The 19,467-nt window shown below is 46.0% G+C and overlaps 1 protein-coding gene across 4 annotated transcripts in view; it reads right to left on the reverse strand.

Annotated features, from left to right (window-relative positions):
- Positions 1 to 19,467, reverse strand: part of TLN2 (talin 2) — a 439,345-nt gene that overhangs the window by 92,169 nt on the left and 327,709 nt on the right. For all 4 annotated transcript variants that reach the window (XM_030318033.1, XM_030318034.1, XM_030318031.1 and 1 more), the window contains 7 exons: positions 14,493 to 14,586; positions 12,510 to 12,599; positions 10,854 to 10,976; positions 9,233 to 9,376; positions 7,232 to 7,393; positions 1,031 to 1,171; positions 391 to 572 (listed from right to left, as the gene is read on the reverse strand). In XM_030318033.1, coding sequence (XP_030173893.1) covers positions 391 to 572; positions 1,031 to 1,171; positions 7,232 to 7,393; positions 9,233 to 9,376; positions 10,854 to 10,976; positions 12,510 to 12,599; positions 14,493 to 14,586 — 936 coding nt within the window. The remainder of the gene's footprint in view (positions 1 to 390; positions 573 to 1,030; positions 1,172 to 7,231; positions 7,394 to 9,232; positions 9,377 to 10,853; positions 10,977 to 12,509; positions 12,600 to 14,492; positions 14,587 to 19,467) is intronic.

Genomic DNA, 19,467 nt, shown 5'->3' on the forward strand with positions numbered 1-19,467 from the left:
CCCTGGGACTAGAACCATCAGGCCTGGGGGTGACTGTGAAAATACTCCCTAAGTCCTTTCTGCCTGAATTCTCTCATCAGTAAAATGTGGACAATGGCAGTGTTTAGCTTTCAAGGTTATGATGACGAAACACGGTAATACAGGTAAAATGTTCAGAACAAGGTTATGATGATGAAATACGGTAATACAGGTAAAATGTTCAGATCTGACATACAATAAGTGTTTAAGTTAGCTATTGTGCCCAGTGCTACCACTGGTCCCAAAGAGATACACGAAAAGATGATGATAATGATCAGGTACATTGCTATGAAACCCAAGTCCCATTGGATTTATCTACTTTCTGCCCTGTTCAGATGCAGGCCCCTAGCAATTTCTAGAGTAGAAACTAACCTGATAGATGTGATGAGACTCTTGATAGAGTCAGACACGGTGTGGGAATGTCCGGCTAGCACAGACCAGGTAGGCGGGTCTTTGGGGTTGATGGCCAGTGAGCGTGCAGTGCGAATGAGGTATGATGAGCTCTCCAGCATGGTCTTGGCTGAGACCAGGATCGGTTCCTGTGCCTGGGAGCCCTGAGAGCAAACAGCAGAAGGGTCAGAGGGCAGGGTGCACAGATTAAGTGAACAAGTTGGGTCCTGGAAGGTCCCTTCTTTCCCAAGTCACTACCTGGGTTCTTCAGAAAGTGACACAGAGGTTAGGAAACCATGAAGACTGGTTCACATAGAGCCTGAATGGTGTGGACTTGGGTCCATGTTTGCCCTTAAATATCACTTTTGAGGGTGGCACATACCAAGAAAGAATCAGCCCTAAACTTAGGCACAGAGATTTTTCTCAATACATAAAATTAAGGCATTACCACTTAAGATGTGCATACCTTGAGTTTCATGAACTCTGGGCATGTATCATCATTGACAACAACAACAATGTCCTACAAGACAGGGCTTTTGGAGCTCTTAACTGTTCATGCTCATTCAGTGCCACATAAACTAGCCACAGACTGAAATATTACCTTTGCTGCTAAGATCCCTACCTCGGAGCTGATCTGGGCGGGAATGCTGACAAACTCAGGGTTGGATGCGAAAGCTGTCAGGTTCTCCACAGCTTCGATCAAGGGTGCGGTGGCAATGCGACACTTATTGCGGTTGTCTTCAGAGAAATCCCCATCCAGGGCCTGATGGGAGAAAACACAGAGACATTAGCCCATTGAAATGCACAACCCGCTTGTGGCCACTGTAATCATCTCCTGTTGGAAGAATGTGGTCTAGTGGGAATACTGAAAATGTTAGGGGAATTCCTAAATAAGTAATTGGAGAGATCACGCCATCAAGCAGAGGGACTCAATTAGCAATTATAAGAAATAAAGTTTAGTATGTAGCTCAGAAGGCACCTGACCTCAAAGTCCATCAATTTCCCACGCATATGACCTTCAAGCTGAACCATTTTCTTCCCCACTTTTCAGACTATAACCCTTGGGCTCTTTCCCTCCATTTTCACTCTAAGTCTATTCCCTCCCAAGTTATAAAAACACTTTACGTTGTATAGCACTTTCAACTTTTTCTAACTTTTACCTGAATATCCCTGAGAGAATGATGGAGGTAGGGGTTCTATATCCGCCAGTTTGAAATGAGCAAAATGGAATCCAATGAGAAGGAATGGACCAGAACTACCTCCAACGACATCGGCAAATCTCACTAACGTATATTTACAGAGGCCAGTTGCAAAAATGTACTTACTGTATGATTCCATTTGTGCAAGCGCAAAAGAGGTTAAACTAATGTAAGGTGTTAGCAATCAAGTGACCCTTCACAGCAGGTGAGACTAAGGAGCACAAAGAGGGCTTCTGCGGGCTGGCCACGTTCTATGTCTTGATCTGGCTATAGCTCCCTATGTGTATTCAACTTAAGTTCACTGAACTCTGTACCTATGATATGTGTTTTCTTTCTATCCATCTTATGCTTCAAGAGCTTTTTTAAAAAAATAGTAGCAGGTAACACAGTGGCAGTGACTCATCAGTCACACGGCTGATTAATGGTCCAGATGAGAAGAATTCAGGAATGTAGTTTGTGATCCGTGACAGGCTGCCTGACAAAGGGTTAACACTTGGATTTGAGGTTCTCCAAACCCAGACCCTACCTCCTGAAGAACAAGACTGTTAGAAAGCCTGTGATCCAGTGAGAGTATCCCTTCTTCTAGGCAAAGGGTTACTTTTGAAAAGGCAGTTATACTTGTAGAAGAACGTAAATTTCTCCATTAGATGGCCAATTAAACTTTTAATTCAACTGTGATGAGCAATATATAAAAGCCAATTTGGACAATTAGTGCACAAAAAAACAGAGGCACCAGCATTATGAAACAAACCAGATCTGAGATGAGAGCGTTTCTATTTTTCAGGAAGGCAAGAGTAGACAGGCACATACGCAATAAAGGCTATTTCTGAATAACAGCTACATTCCAATCAAGCCCTGGCTGCTGGGGACAATAATTACACATCCACCATGCTAACATTTTCAGAGGAATTCCCGTGAGCCCTGCTAATTTGCCATCATTACTAATACCATGCATGCCTTGCCTCTGCTCATCCATAGGCAATGACCCCTATTCTAACCTCACCAATTCTGCCAATCTTCCAGACCCAAGAGCAACCCTATGTGCTTGCTCACATCTCTGGCTCACATATATGGCCTCTGTTCCAACTGCCACTCGTGTGCTCAGTCATTGTGGAGTTAGCACCGGTGACCTGCATGGTGTCTTGTTACTCTCGTCTTGTTACACTATCAACACCAATGACACCTTGAGTCAGGCCCTGCCAGCCTTCAGAGCAATCTGAGGATACGCTGGGAGGCAGGGCGGGTATTACGCAGCAGGAGCCGGGCAGGAGTGGCCCCAGCATAGGCAAGCCGGCGTAACAGGCAGACGGCAGAAGTGGTCTTCGGTGTCAAAGGAACTCAAATCCCAGCCACACCAGTGGCCAAGGCCACCGCCTCCAGCTGGGATGATGTGGCTTCTAGCTCAATGGAAGATGACAAGCCTCCCGTCAGTGATGCTCATGCGTCCTGTTCTTACCTCCCCACACTTTTCCCCACCCCTTTTCCACCTCCCACAATCTTCTCAGCCTATTAGGAAGGCAGACATCTGATCAAGCCAGCAACCTTTCTTTACTTGAACTTGTTATTCAAAATGCAAAGATGATTAGCCGAGGTAAATCCCAAGAAGCATTTTTCTAATTGTGCAGTTTCATAAACTGTACCAAGAGGTGAAGAAAGGACATATATTTTTTGAGCCTGGGCACTAAAATCACACATCACGCAGCCCACTGCTATTCATGGGACAGGACCTTGAATAATGTGGAACGGTGGGCCAAGCTACGTCAACCACTTTTTTTTTTTTCATTTTCGAAAAGGAAAAGCTAGGGGCATCTCAGTGGCTCAGTTGGTTGAGCGTCTGACTTCGGCTCAGGTCATGATCTAGTGGTTCATGAGTTGGAGCCCCACACTGGGCTCGCAGCTGTCAGCGCTGAGCAGGCTTCTTCAGATGCTCTGTCCTCCTTGCTCTCCCTCTGCCCCTCCCCCACTCGGACTCTCTCAAAATAAATAAAACATTAAAAAAAAAAAAAGGAAAAGCTATTTCCGCTGGAGGTAGCACTTAGCATCAGAGAGGATGGTTTACACAGATACTACATCATCTCTGAATGCCTCTTCCACTCTGGGGATGGCTGAGCCACGCAAGTAACCTGAATATGCAAATCTGCTCACTGGTGAAATTTTAAGCAGACGTGACAGTTTTCGTGTAGACATCCCATGTCACAGAATGTCTAGTACCCCAAAGACAACAATGAAAGGGGTGAAGTCACCGAGCCAAATGCCTAGGCCCCATCAGGACAAGGACATTCTTGACCCCTGGGCCAGCTCCTCTGAATGTTCCCTTAGCAAAATCTCACAGGAGTCTGGGAGACCTAATTTCTGCACGTGTACCAGAATCAAACATTCACGGACTTTAAGGGGTTGGGAGGGACCTTAAGACCTTAAAGATTTGGGACCTTAATCACAAATCCCTAACGTTCTAGATGATAAAACCAACACCCAGAGACTGGCACGCTATCCAGGCTCAGGCCTCAAATGACAGCCTGTGACCCCTGCCTCCCTTCTCTCCTGACCTTGGACAAAGGCAATAAGGAGGAAGAGAAACCCGCGAAGTTTTTCCCTTTTTCTTCCGAAAACAAAACGAAACGAAACACAACGTAACCTACTTTACCAATCCAAACATAAAGATGAGCAACAACATCAACATCGATTAATGAGAGCTTGATCGGGCATCTTTGGTACATTCTGGAAATGCTTCATTGCAAAACTTGATCTTCAACTCCGCTGTCAGACTCAAGGCCACGCTTTCACTTCTCAGAAGAGTAAAAGCTGTCGTACAACTTCTACCTGGCACTGAAACCTGAGCAACTGCACATTTAAAACAGCATTCCATTCCACGTCTGTGATTTAAGACTAGGTAATGAGCTGAATGAAGAAAGAAAAGCAGCTGACCTCTGTGGGGTGACCAGTGGAAAGACAGCGACCGTGGGGAGGGGGTCTGTGTGCTTCTAACGTGTCTGGCATTTAGAGCAACCTGCCAGGGAGGAGGGTGCGGATAATTTATTCTTGCTGAGCCAAGCTCTGGGATTTTAAAGAACGCCCTTGGTAGCAGTTTAAGGTTCCCGGAGGCACACATTCTTAGGGTGCTGACAACCCATCACAAAGGTCTGTTCCCTGGTCTTCAGTGTCTCTCTGGCTGGGTCCCCCTCCTTTCTTTGTGCCTATAGAGGTGCGGCAACTGGGATTTAGGGTTGGCCACATTGTCATGGTGAGAAGAAAAAAGAGAAGCACTAGGAGGCCTAAAACAGAGCAAAATGCAGCTACCAGGGCAGCTGTTTTAAACTTTTAGGGAATTAAATATTCATTTTTTTTGCCGCCTGACAGGATTCTTAACCCTTCCTTAAAATAGGAAATCCACATTCAGTATATAGTGTGGTGAGCTGCAGTGAAATGACCATGACCATTTTCCTCTGAGTAAATTAAAAACAAGGCTCATTGTCCCTGGCCAATCCTGCCCCGTCCCCCCAGGGGGAATTGCAAAACCAAGCACATTTCAGCCAGTTGAGGGGCATTAGGTTCATTTCTGTTCCTTGTGCACTGCTACTGGATCCCAGGGAGCTCACAGAGGCGAGGCCTTCGTCTTCCCCACCTAACGATCCCACCATACCCTCCTCTGATGTTCCTGCACAGGCCTGTCTTTCAGGCCATCACAAGAGCTCATTTGCCGCCGGGAATTGCAAAGAGGGTTGGACACCGTGAGGGGAATCTGAAAAGAACAGGAGGTCTTAGCAGAGATGCTTTATACAGAGATAGGTCAGGACTTAATACCAGGAGGAGACAGAAAAGAAAGGTTCCCGGGAATTTCTATAGGACAGTTTCCTTCCTTTTTTCCCCTCCCGTGGTCCGTCTAAATATAGTCTGTTTTCTAATGATCAGAAGATGGCCAAGCTTAACTGAAGTCAGTTAATCATACAGCAACCACCGATGATGTCACTCCCTTCAACTCTACTGCTGTCTTTCATCCTGCCACCCCCAATTTGCACATAAGGAGTGTAAACACACCAAGGTGTTTCTTCCCAGGTTAGGCTGGATTTGAACAGGATGCTGGGGTGAGAGCAGGATCGAGAGCGGAAAGAGCAGGGGCTCCGGGTCTGGACTGCAGTTCCCATCTGCCACTTACTGGCTGGGTCACCTTGGGTAAGTCACTGAACCTGCTAGCTCCTAGTGTCCTGACTGTAAAATGGGGGTGACAAGCACAGGGGATTTGTATGAATTGATGAGTAATACACACAAAACACTTGAAACAGGCTTTGTACAAAGCAAGCAGCTAAAAATGTAAGCTTTCTTAGTTTCTATGGACTATGATGGTAATTAAGGTAAGCTGCCGCCCGGATCCCAGGGGCACCTGGTCATGGCTTTAATTTGTTTCCAACCTATCTCATTATTGTCTTCAAATAGGCAGGCTTTCCTTTGACGCAGGCTCTTTGTTTAGACAGCTAAGAAACTGCTGACAGGGCTAAGTGCCCCCTGCTCTCCCCCGCCAGCTTGCTGTGTGTTCTCCCCTTTGCTTCTGGCTGGCTCAGCTTGTGGATGGACTTCTCCACGTTATTAAAGTGGCTCTGCGTAGTGCTAGGAAAATGAGGGGTGTGGTACCCTATCCTCTGGAGAGGACAGGGGAAAGTCCCATTACTCCCGGGCTTGCCCGACAACAAAGCAGGTGACCCTCCCTCAATGAATGTGACAATCTTTAAGTAAATATTAAGCCTCCAGTGGCTTCCCCAACCTCCTATGGGGGTTGCTTACCTTCCACAACAGCCATCTTTGGAGGTTTGGATCTAGGGGGCGAGGTGCTGGGCTCTTTGCCTGTGGTCTGCGGTTGAGCTGTGGTTCTTTTCCCCACAAGGTCAGCTGCTAGCTGCAGCTTGGTCCCCGCTCGGGGCAGACAGGATTTGTGACTTTATCACCCACCTATAAATACTATAGGCCAGCCGCTGCAATTCCTTCCTCACAAGGGCCCCTACCCCTGCTCCTCCCCCAACCAGTCCATGGCCTTTAACACAAAGATGAACTTGATAGAAACATGGGACGTTCTATTTTAAAAATCAAGTACTCCATTTCAAGCATTTAAACAACTTTAAACAGAATAGGGATCAAAGGATAGATTAAACTGAATTTTTAAAGTGACTTCCCACAATCTCCCATTCCCTTCTCCCCTCCACCTTCTCTCTAGGTCCCAATAGATGTACCAAAAATGGCAGACCCTGTACCAGAAATTCCCTGCAGCAAATGAGCTCAAAACCACCCTACATTAGCTTACTGTTTGAGTAAACCCAAGGTATTTGCTACCCAAGCATAGTGCCAACAAATGCCTCACGGCCAACCTCTTCCCGATTTCTGCCCCTAAGCTTCCCGTGTACAGAATTTGGAGACGCCCTCCACCATTATCCAAGAAGGTTAGTTGAGACCAAGGCTGTTGGTTTTTCATGATAAGTATCTCCATTAGTAAAGGACTCCTCCTTAGTGATTTGAATCAGGAGTGAAGCTTCACTAGACACAAGCCTTAGGGGACAAAGAGCTTAAATCCTGCAAAGATCTTTTCCGTCGGCAACAGGTGACACAGGGGTCACGACGGTCTCAGCTCCAAAACCTACCTTGATGGTCTTCACCAGGTTGGCAGTGCTGTTGGCGACTTCCTTGGCTGACTGGACAAAGTGCCTCTTGGCCACTGGGTTGGCTGTCTTGGATGAGGCGATACGACAGGCGTTGCACAGGGCCGAGGTGTGCTTGGCGACAATTGTGGCCGCGGACAGAACCTGCAAAGTGTGGAGCTGGGTTGGGGCATCCCATGCTCAGTGCCAAGGAGTCCACCCTGGTCTGGAGCCCTGGATTCCTCTTCAGCTCCCATATCTGTCTAGGGCCTGTGTAACTCCAACATGTGTATCTAGCTCCACTGCCCCAAAGTCACTCCAGGAAAGCAGGGGACAAGAATTACTAAGCAAGAGAGAACGAACAAAAAAGGAAAGGAAGTGATGCTTCCTTACTGGGAGAGGGCTGGACTCCAGAGAGTCTTAAAGGAGATGCAGGCAGCTATGATTCATGACCCTTGGCCAGCCAAGAGGCAAATGGTCCAGGATCTAGGCCAGTGCTGCCCAACACGAGTAGAGTGTGAACGACACGTGAAATTTTAAATTTTCTAGTAGCCTCATTAAAATAAGCAAAAGGGTGCCTGGGTGGCTCAGTTGGTTGAGTGCTGACTACGGCTCAGGTCATGATCTCAAAGTTCACGAGTTCGAGTCCCGATTCGGGCTCTGTGCTAATGGCTCAGAGCCTGGAGCCTGCTTCAGATTCTGTGTCTCCCTCTCTCTCTGCCCCTCCCCCACTCACACTCTGTCTCTCTCAAAAATAAACATAAAAAATTTAAAATAAGTAGAGAAAACCAAGAGAAATTTATTTCGGTCGCTTATTTAACTTGATAGAGGCACAATATTTCATTTCACCAGGTAATCGATTTAAGAATTTGAGATTTTACAATCTTGTCATACCAAGTTTCAAGCTCCAGTGTGTATTTTACACTTACAGCCCATCACAACTTGGACTGGCCACGTTGCGAGTGCTTAATGGCCACAAGCAGCGTGTGGCCACCACACTGGAGCCCAGGTCTAGAGGAGGAAAATAAACATCAAGGTGTAATAGCTCCTTCTTCATGCACAGGTGGACTGTGGGCACCTGATTAAGGGGTCTGGGCCGGGCATCTTCCAGGCTCCACCCCCAACCCCAATGGCTCTTGTGAGTCACCCGATCCACTTGGCTGAGTTTGGTAACACATCTTTGACCTTTATCGGACAGGTTGGGAGGTTAGGTGCCTTGATGCGTTCCACGCCAGCTCTCAGGCCTGCTATAGGTCAGAAGACCCCTCTATTGCCTCCTGAATGTAGGTCCTTCTCCAGCCTCAACTAGGCCTGTCTCAGGGTTCACAGTGGCTGTGGGACTCTCAGGCTGGCTCGGGGGGCCCTACAGGCCAGGCCTTGTTTCTTCAGCACACGCAGCTTGAGTAAGTGAACAGGACTCCATGACACTTGAGTAAGGAGTGTTGCACGTATGGTCTAGTCCTAAAATGCCTCTGTGGGTCCTTAGTGTACTTTGGATTTGGATTCTGGCTCAGTACCACCGTCTCTGTGAAGTGAACCTTGACAGCCCCTCCGAGTTCATCCCCTGTTCCCCCGTGCATCCCTGGTGCTGTCATCACACCCCAACCATCCCATCTTCCAAACTTTATCCAGAAGAGTGGGTGCCAGGGCAGAGGGGATCAGGTCCTCGTGTTGACCCCTAGTGCTGAGCACAGAACGAGCACTCCACCTACGTCCTCTGACCGGAATGAAATCATGAGACTCCTGATGACTCTCTCAGTGATTACTTCACTCCTCCTGCCTCCAGTACCTCATTTCAAAGCACTGACAGACTGGCACACTCACCACATTTTGCAATATCCCCCTACCCCCTCACGCTCCTGAGTTGTTATCGGCAGTGCTGAGTTTACCTGACTTTGCGAGCTCCGAGAGAACAGTATTCTTTACTCGTTTCTCACAGTCTCCTACCCACCACCTAGGACAGCTTAAGGACTCACAGACCTCACACCCACGCCCCATGGTTACCTGTGACGGGCTGCTGCCGGGGTCCACCAGGTTCTGGCATGCCATCTGGATGGCCTGGTTGGCCCTGGCAAACTGGATGGGGTCCACAAGGCCCTGGTGGCCCGCCTGGCTGTTTGGATCAGAGATGCCCACCAGGTATGCAGCCTGGAAACGGAGGAGGAAACCACAGCTCAGACTGTCTGTGCTCCTACATGAGCCTGTAGGGGACGACGGCCTGGCAATGCAAATGTAGCATTCTCAGGGGCTCCTTAGTGCACGGTGGTGAGGGTAATCTCATCAGTGAGGGTTTAAGGATACATGGGCCGATGGTGGCAGGAGTCTTCTGTAGGCTTCTAGGAACGAAACCTCTCTGCGCCTAAGAAAGCCTAAAGAAGCTTTTCTATGGGTCATGAACAAGGATGAAGGCAGCCCTGTGTGCTGCTGGTAGCCATCTTATGAGCCTAAGGGCACCCAGTCTGTGTTGTGTGAAGCTGACTCTTTGACTGGAAGATGGGAGAAGCACAAGAAAGTGGGTGTAGACCAAAGGCATGAAGCTGCTAGGTCACTCAACCCTGGAGCCTGTCCTGCACGGAAGTTTCTGGTCTCACAGCCTAATGCATCCTTAGTGTTTAGGCCCGTATTTCCAATAGTAAGTAAGGAGAATGCGCAGGATGGCTCAGGAGGGCAAAAAAAACCCAAAACCAAACAAACAAATAAAGGCAGTATTTGCTCTCTAAGAGGACAAGAGGCTCTAAGAGAAGGTCTTCTCTTTAAAACCCTTTGGATGGGTTAGTCAAATCACAGGCAGACAATGAATCTGTGAGCGGGAATTTTAACCTTAAGTCATTTCCTGTGAGATTTGAGGGGCAAGATAATTTCATCCCCCAAACTAGGGAATGTTTCCCTTTGGTTCAGTAAAATCTTTCAGGCTCAAGGTAATTGTCAAGTGACAAATCCTTCAAGGTAAGTGCTGACAATTTTTGAAGCTTCAGTCACATGAGCCCAATAATTATCAGAGATGCACAGGACAGTTGAACAAAAGCAAGGAACATGCCCGATCACATCTTGGCAGGATGGTATCTAATTTTTTTCTCCTTCTGATCCTAAAAAGAGCATGACTGAGATTTTTGCATTTTTAAAGCTTCAGAGAGAATGTGAATTATGTAATACCCATTTGTTTTCTCCTCATAACAACTCATCTGTAAAAATGGTCTTAAACACACACACACACACACACACACACACACACACACACACACACACATCTGGCCTCTGAACCCTTATGCTGGGTCTGCGGTGTTCAGGGTCTCACTGTCCTTGCCAGGCTGCTCTGCTCCTGGGGGGGGTAACTGGCTGATGTTTTGTCTAAATGCCCCAGGCATCACAGGAACCTCCGCCTTTACCATGGTTTCTATGATGGTGGTTGGAGAAGGAGCTGTGGCTGGAGCTCCCCCCATGCCCCACTCTCCACAGGGATCTGGTACTCCCCTGCAGCTGGAGCTCCCCCATTCCCACCCCCCCACCCCCCACCCCAGACATCTGATATTCCCGGTATCCACAATCTACCATGGGACACAAGCAAAGGACATAGGCCTTAAGGCTAGAAGGCCTGCATCATAGGGCCTGGGGGCCAGTCCCTTACCTGGGCTGCAGCCTCTGTCAACCCACAAAGGGCCTTGGATGCAATCCCCACACACTCCCCAAAGGCAGGGAGGTCCCCGGTCTTGGCGTTCTGTGAAATCCCTGCCATCGACTCGCCCAGAACCTACAAAACAACCAACCAGTGATACTCTCTGAGCTTAACATTCAAGGCCACTTCATTGACAGTATTTGCCATTATTTTTCTTTATTCACATTAAGAGGAGATTTAAGAGAATTCTATCATTTCTGTTCCATACAGAGAAGTGAATAATGAAAGTATGAACCTTTCATCTAAAAGTTACCTACATCTCAAAGAGACATAGTTAGTATACACGAATCAATCAAGTAAAATCTATATAGGGCATGCCACAAGTTAGTGGTCTAAACTGAGAACTGTTAGCTCCCAGAATATAAAAATCAGATACGTAAACTGTAGGTAGTCACACCCAGGAAGCAGAAGACATACTCTAGGTAATATTATTTACTTACTCATTGACAGCAAAATTTAAATATGTTTTTGTTAAAAAGTACACACATACACACACACACAGATGGGTGATCTGAACACTAAGACTATTTCCTAATTTTTTAAGTATTTCCCCTTATTCTGAAAATCATTGATGTATTTTTTTCCCAGAGGTCTTTAAAATAACAGATAAAAGGGAGTTTAATATTTAAAATCTAACCCAGAAAGGTCAAGGATCCTACAGAAAGTCACATAGAAGGCACATGGGCAGAGGCAGGACACCTGCCCCATATCTAGTCTCAGCCCAATGCACAGCAAGCCAGTCCTGACATCACAACACAGATGTGCCCCCATGTCCCCAGAGCTAACGTAAGAGTGATGTAGACAAACACACACTTGTGCTCCAAGCACGAACTTGGCATTGCCCGCTGCTCATTATCTGTTTCTCTCACTTGTATTTCACTGCAATGTGGATTTGAAGCATTCTTAACAACTCCGGTATTACCATCACAAGTTAGTGTTTCTCAACCTTTTAAGCCATCATTATTGGTCCACTGAGAAGTCTATTTAGCCTCCCCACCCGCAACTGCCACCCATATCCAAGTAAATACTAAGAAATAAGATTCTGTTGAGCAAGGTTAAGGTTTAGCAGGGGGTGGGGACACAAACGACTTATTATTTAGATTTTCCATTCCTCCTACCTCCCCCACAAAACTCCGAGTTTTTCAGTCCCCTCAAGAATGCATGCCATCAACGGAAGGCAAAAAGAACACACAAGAGGGTCTCATAAAAGCCAGGGTTAACTGACAGGCTTTCCCCTGCAAGTTGGTCCCAAATGAAAGAAATCTATGATTCGACTCACCGTAAGACTCATCCATGATATGGTCTAACCATTGTATCTCAAAGTGTTATTTCTGGACCGCATTGGCAGGGACCTGGGGACTCGTCAGAAATGCACAATCTCAGCCCCACCTCAGATCTCCTGAATCAGAAACTCAGGGGTAAGGTCCAGTAATCTGTGTTTAACAAGACCCCTAGGTGATTCCGAGGCGCAGCCAAGCTTAAGAAGCATTTGAGCAAAGGGCTTCATGATGATGTAGTCACACAGAGTGGCTGCAGGCAGATACATACAAAACCATCTAGATTTTTCCCCAGAATGAGGAGGAATGTTAACAGCACAGACAGCCTTACCTTGGAGTTTTCCATCACACTCTCAATGCAGTCAAAGTAAGAGAGGTCACTAACAGGTTCATTAGGATTGTCCAACATCCCCTTGACAGTCTACAGAAGGAAAACACAACTTCAAAAGCAAGCCAGTGTTACAGAATAAGAGAAATCCAACGTCATATGAACTAACAACTTCCCCTCCCTACAGAGAATTCTGGTCATGATCACTCATGTCTCCAGATTCTTGAAAGGAATTTAAAGGGTTTTATCTGTGACTTCAGATCTTCCGCTGGCAACAAAAACATAGACAGCAAGGAGGAGGATGTCTCAGGTTAGCTTCAACAGAGAGGAGAGTCTCCTGTTCACACATTTGGAGGAGAAGCATGGTATCCACAAAAGGGAGAGATTTTTTTCTTAAGAAAATCTAAAAGCTAATGCCCGACAATAGTCAATTAGCACAATTTCTCTGCTGAATAACTCCAAGGAGTTTATATTTCAAGGACACGTTAACTCATTTCTACTTCATGAGGAGAACCCTTAGTTTTCAGTTCTGGAAGCTTTTCATGAGTAGGCATGAAAGAAGGTAACCCTTCCAAACTGTCCACTGAGATGGTTCATTTATTTTTAATTCACAAAATATAGAAAATATTCACTCCCGTTGAGGTACCCATCAAGGAGCCGGGTATGGGGCTTGCTCCTTTGTCTCCAGTCCACTGAAAATCTTCACTAGCTCTCAGATTGTAATTATCCCCGACAGTCACATACGAGGGAATTTTCCAGGGGAGGCGAGTCCGGGGATGTAGCCATCCAGCCTCCTCTCCAGTGAGGGAGAATGTACATTAGAACCCAGCAGCCTTTGGGGGCACAGCCAACAAAGACACCGTCGTTGAGGTACCAAGGACTGGAGACGTCATGGTGGAAACTGAGTTACTAAGTTAAAGATCTCAGGAAAGAGGGCAGCATAAAGAAGTTCATTTCATTCAAGATCCTCCTCCCACTCTTCACACAATAAAAACTGTTTTAGTCACAGCAACCCTGAAAGAGTCCTAATTTTGGCAACCAAGGATACAGTGAAAGGACAGAGTATTTGCATCTGTGCCCACAGATCTTAGACCCAGCTCACATATCCTATTTGTGGATGTGAACAGACCAGGATAGGGCAGTAATCTACCCAATGTAGGGAACAGCTTCCACTGTTTTCAGAATGTTTTAGGCCAGTGGTAACAAGCCTCTTCTCACCTCCAGCTTTGCACCCTGGCCTATAGTCCCCAGCAGACTGGGCCTCAATCAAACCATGCAGAAGCATGGTGGGTGTTCCCATGCTAATCATCCAGAAAACTAAAGGTACATGGGGTACAACCAACCCCTATCTATTGAGTTATCTCTTTGGCTGTTTCAATATAACGTGTACTGCTTAGGACTGCTTTACATACAAGTAGGCACGTTGATTTTCCATTTACCCACATACATGCTAGAGGCAGACATGAATTCTCCATTATAAATAAACCCTGAGCCTGAATATAAATTGAAGAGCACCCACACTGTGTTTTGGGCCACTAGGGGTCCCACCATCGCCTTGATCCTGTAATAGGTGTTACTTCTGGGTTTCCACTCATGTGCCCCCTACAGTGACTAACATAAAATGAATGGGAAAGTCATTTTTACTCAAAAAGAACATCTATCCAAGTTTCTCCCACCTGCCCCAGCGTAACAACTCCAAAACTTTTTAGGTGGAAAGTGCCCATCTTCAGCCTGCACCCAGGCCTCTTCCTATTTGAAATAGAGAATCCTTGAACAAATTAACCCTCATCCTAGTGGAAAAAGGGGAAGCAGAAATGATACTCCTACCAAATCTAACTTTGATTCCTTCCCACTCGGACTGAAACTCTGGCCCCAATAGTCTTATAAGAAGGATATAAGGCAAGAACAGAGAAGAAACTGACCCTTTCCAGAAAGGACAGAGAGCCACACCCTCTTAAATCCCCAGCAGCCTTCACAGGGACTTACCTCGAGCTCCCGCAGGGCATTATCACATTCTTTCTGGCCAGGAGCTTGCTGGGTGCACAGAGTGATCAACTGATTGATGCTCTCTGTCACAGCTCTGGGACAGAAACAGATAAAGGGTTTTGTTTTGTTCTGTGAATACCAACATTTCCCCAACAGTGTTTTCTGGTTCACCAAAAATACAAGTAAATCACTGTCAAGGATGGGGTCCCAGGAGCCTCGGTGGCTCAGTCAGTTAAGCGTCTGACTTCGGCTCAGGTAGTGATCTCTCGTGGTTTATGGTTTCGAGCCCTGCGTCAGGCTCTGTGCTGACAGCTCAGAGCCTGGAGCCTGCTTTGGATTCCGTGTCTCTCTTTCTGCCCCTTAACTGCTCAGGCTCTCTCTCTCTCCCAAAAATCAGTCAACATTCAAAAAAATTAAAGGATGGGGTCCCCATGCGGGCTCTTCCACAAGGCTCTGAATGACCAAAATAAACCACAACCAGGGAAGATAGAATGAGTGCCCCCACTCTGCCTGTAATTATTCATTTGATTTCCCTTTAAAGGGTACTAATAGTTATTTTAAGAAAGCAGGACTATCTTTTAGCATATTCACAGGAAAGAATTTACAACCAAGTTGCAAATAGCAAAGAAATCATATTAACACTGTTTTAAAATATCCTTCATTAGCAGCCCATAAGGAATAAGACGATCTGAGCTAGGCTATTTGGGATAGTCTTTGTATCATTTGGAAGGTTTTATGTATCTTAAAACGTAGCGGGCATATAGTAAACTGTGCTTATAATTTTAAAATCTCTTCTTTCCATGAAATTCTACATGATTTGCCACTTCCTAGAAGCTGTCCCCAAATTATTGTTTAAAATAGCTCTTTTCTTTAACATTAACAGGAATTAAAGACTCGTGTGATTTTACACGTGTTTCTATTCTTCTTAGAACTTGAGAGGCAGCTCAGAGTTTTTTCTATATTGGAAAGGATTCCACCTCTCCCGGGCAGCCTATGCTTACCTCCTGCCTAGGTTAGGCCATGGATCATTTACAAAGTCACGGTCCATTTTAATTTTTTAATGAGGTGTGAAATATGGGTCCAGGTTCTTTTTCCGTGAGGGTGAGGGTGGCTTATGCAAGTCGAATTATTTCAGCACCCTTCACTGAAAACAGCTGTTCTTTCTGCATGGCCTTGCTTTTCTAATTTTGTGGACAATCCCTGGGCCTTATTTATGTGAGTCTACCTCTGGACCCTATTTCATTGACCTATGTGTCTAACCCTTTGCCAATAGCACACTGTTTTTCTCCTAAGTAAGTCTTAAAATTGAATAGCCTGTGTTTTAGACACGAAAAAAACAGAGATGGGAGAGACTTCACTAGGGGGATGCTACAAGTAAGGAGCAAAAACACTCAAACCCATGCCTATCTGCCTCCAAAGCCAGATCCACAACCATTTTTTCCATAGGATCATCACTGGTCTACACTCCGGCAGGCCCTCAATTCTCTTCATAGTTACTAACCGCTGCAGCTAACTGGCAACTTAAAACAAACAAAAACAAAACAGCACACTCGCTGTTCATCATTAACGCGGCCTAATATAAAAGATGCCTCATTTTATTAAATTGGCTTTGCAGCTTCCCACAGAATAACACATTTGATGGAAGATGATGTTGCCAATGCACAAAGGCAATCAGCTTAATTATTTGATGAGGAGATACTGCTTTGAATTTTAAATTTAGCTAGGGTGGATGGGAAGAGGAAAAAAACATTCCTGAACTCACGAAGGAATCCCAAAATAGTCTTTGTACGATGAACTCCAGCAATTCATTTATGTGGGGGGCAAGGTGTTTAATTAAGGTGTTGTAAGGAAGCAACTGTGTTCTCCATGGTGCAAAGCCAACACAGAAACAACTGGGAGCAGGACAATCTAATTCTGGGCATCTTGGAGGGTGTGGTCCATGATGCCTTCTCTAGATGGGTCTCTCAGGGATCCAACGCCATGTTCCATGTGGCAGGCTTCAAGACATACTTCTGAGTGGACAGGTCGGCATGCAGGAGCATAACAAAGGGTGCAGAATGCCCTTGACTGTGATGACATGATCATGTGGAGGATATTTCTATGTATCACACAAGCTTTCCATTTAGCTTATTTCTTTCCCTGTTTCCTGTTTATCTGGCTTTTTTTTTTTTTAACCTAGTCTTCACATAAAGATTTTTTCCATTAAAAACTGTTGACGATTGATGAACCCAAAGAATACAGAGCTGTTTATTGTCCTATTGTTTTGACTATTTTTCAGATGTGAAAAATTTTCAAGTAAAAACTTGGGGTCAAAAAACACCAAGAGACCAAAGGTTTGTGGTTGGATAATCCATACAAGTGCAGCACAGCATTGAGGTCTGAATGGTCGATGGCTAAGAGGCATGGTTTAGGTATTGTTTTTCCCAATTTTAGTCTGGATTAAAGAGCCCAATAATAAAATGAGTGGCCCGGAGGCAAACGGTTACACAGATCTGACAGTGATAAATAGTATTTGTAGGTTTCAAACCATAGCAGTGACTTATAAGATCAAAGAATTGGAGGCACCCCAAATGTGCAATGATAAAGGACTGACTCAATAAATGTCGAGTCTACAAGAGAATTCTGGGTTCCCATTAAAGGTCATAATGCACAGGCCTAAACTGTACTTTTTGTAATCTTTTTATACAATTGAAAAAATGATTAAAGCTACACAAGTTTTTTTTTTTTAAATACAAAAAAGTTAAATAGCCACAATTCCACCATCTAGAAGTAGTGAGTGTTTCCTTGTATTTTGTTCTTTATCTAGGCATATCTAGCCATTCTCAGTTTTAGAAAAAAACTGAAATCCATAACCTCAGATGTTAAAACATGACTCTCTAACCTACACGTTGTTTAGTGTTTAGAGATACTGAATTGATTCAACTAGTTTGGGAGCTCTGGAGGGAAATTTTATTATTACTTTTTTCATGTTTATTTTAGTTTTGATAGAGAAAGAGAGCAAGAGCGTGAGTGGGGGAGGGGCAGAGAGAGAGGGAGACACAGAATCCGAAGCAGGCTCCAGGCTCGGAGGTGTCAGCACAGAGCCCGATGCGGGGCTCGAACCCATGAACCATGAGATCATGACCTGAGCCGAAGTCGCAGGCTCAAACGACTGAGCCACCCAGGCAGCCCGGAAATTTTAAACAGATATGGAGATGTGCCAGCAGTAAGAAAGACAATCGACCAATTTGTGCTTTTGATGATCTGTTAAGCACAAATCATCTAATAAGGAGCTCGGCTGGGAAAACAGCAACATCAGACATTTCCCTTCCTTAAGCAACAGTGTCCTTAAGAAGGTGAGAAAGAGCCCCCAAATTCCACCTGTGCATATTCCCTGGTCCTGCTCTGCATAAGGCATGAGAATTAAAAAAAATAACAATATAGTTTGTCTCTCTAGGAAAGCAAGGTGATTGCAATCCGGTTGGAGAGGCAGGATAATGAACAGATAAGGCACAAAGAAGGCGAGCCAAAGGAAGCAGGGATGGGGGTAGCACGTCAGACAGGATCCTGAACCTCCCAGAGGCCAGATACACTCTGGGCTCGCAGGCAGCACTGACGGAGGACACAGGTTCTTCATGGAAGGGAGAGCTCCAGGGAGGCCACAGCAATCAGAGAAGTCAGGCCTGAGCGAGATCCAGATTTGGAAAAAGGAAACAGAATATTCTGGAGGAGACCAACACACGGCCTAGTTTATATTTTCCTATTTCATAGTGTGGAAGTGCTGCTTGCTGGGTGATCCTTTTTCACTGTGTCTGGAGACAGGAGGAAGCCTGCCTGGCAGGAACCTCAAAACAAAGGGCAGCCCAGGAAGAGGAATCACTCACAAAGTTCTAAGAAACCCTCACGGGACAGGAAAGCAGCTGAAAGACTGGCTGGGTCCCAAAGCTGGCAGTGGTGGGCATAAAGTCTTCTCAGCTGGGAGTTGTCCTAGCCAGGGTGACTGTGGTGTGAGCAGTGGTAGAGGGGAGGTGCTTAGAGGTACGATGTTCCCCCCACCTTTTGCAACTGCAACCTGGTTTTCCCTTTCTTTGGCTAAGTTCAGGGAGCATCAGACCAGCCCCTGGTCAGGGAAAAAGCTGATGAATGATTGACAAAGGGTTTCCAGCTCTATCCAATTCATCAGAGGAGAGTCTGAGCTCACCAACCATACAGGAAGATAAACAAACTGGGCACTGAACAGAAAAGGACTTCATCCCCACTAAGCATCAAAAACCAAAGGACTGGGCTCCTCAAATGCACCTGGGCTCTGATGCAGAATGGAGAACAAAGGAAAAGGTCATACTCAACTGCTCTTCCAGAGAAGAAAGAGTCTGGAGACCATAACGAATAAAGGATTCAAGGTTGCTGACCCGGGAGCAGGACAGGGCTGAGTTGGTCCAGGTCTGGGTCTTCACAATGGCATCCTTGGGGCTACTGTGTCATCCACATGACACACAGGCAGGGCTTGGTGTCTCAAGAGTAGGGAGGGCAGTGGCAATAAGATACCTGGTTCTTAACTCCAAGGGCACTTACATGCAGGGTTGTTGCCAAGTCCAGATGGAAGGGGGTGAGCATGCTGTGTGTGTGTGCCTTATGCCCTAACTCTACCAGGGCCATCCCGGTTGTATTCACGGTGTGAGCCCAGCATCCAAGGCTGGACCTAGCCCATAGCAGGCATCTGGGAAAAATCTGCTAGCTGAATGAATGAATGCAAGCATGCACCCCAGCTGTGCAGAGCTTTACCTCCAAAAGGGAGCTTGCCTAACTCGGGAGATCTGGCAGGAAGTTTCTACTGGGAAACCTCCTCAAGGAGCACAGCTTCCCAACATATGCCACAAAGCCAAGGACAATGTGCCAGCACAATGATTTCATGTGATGGTTTTAAAGCACGTACTTGGCTATGAAACCATCAGGCTGGGAACTTCCTGTCAACGCTGAAAGCCAGGACAGAGGCAAG

Source organism: Lynx canadensis, chromosome B3 (assembly GCF_007474595.2).
Source record: "Lynx canadensis isolate LIC74 chromosome B3, mLynCan4.pri.v2, whole genome shotgun sequence".
Lineage (NCBI taxonomy): Eukaryota > Metazoa > Chordata > Mammalia > Carnivora > Felidae > Lynx > Lynx canadensis.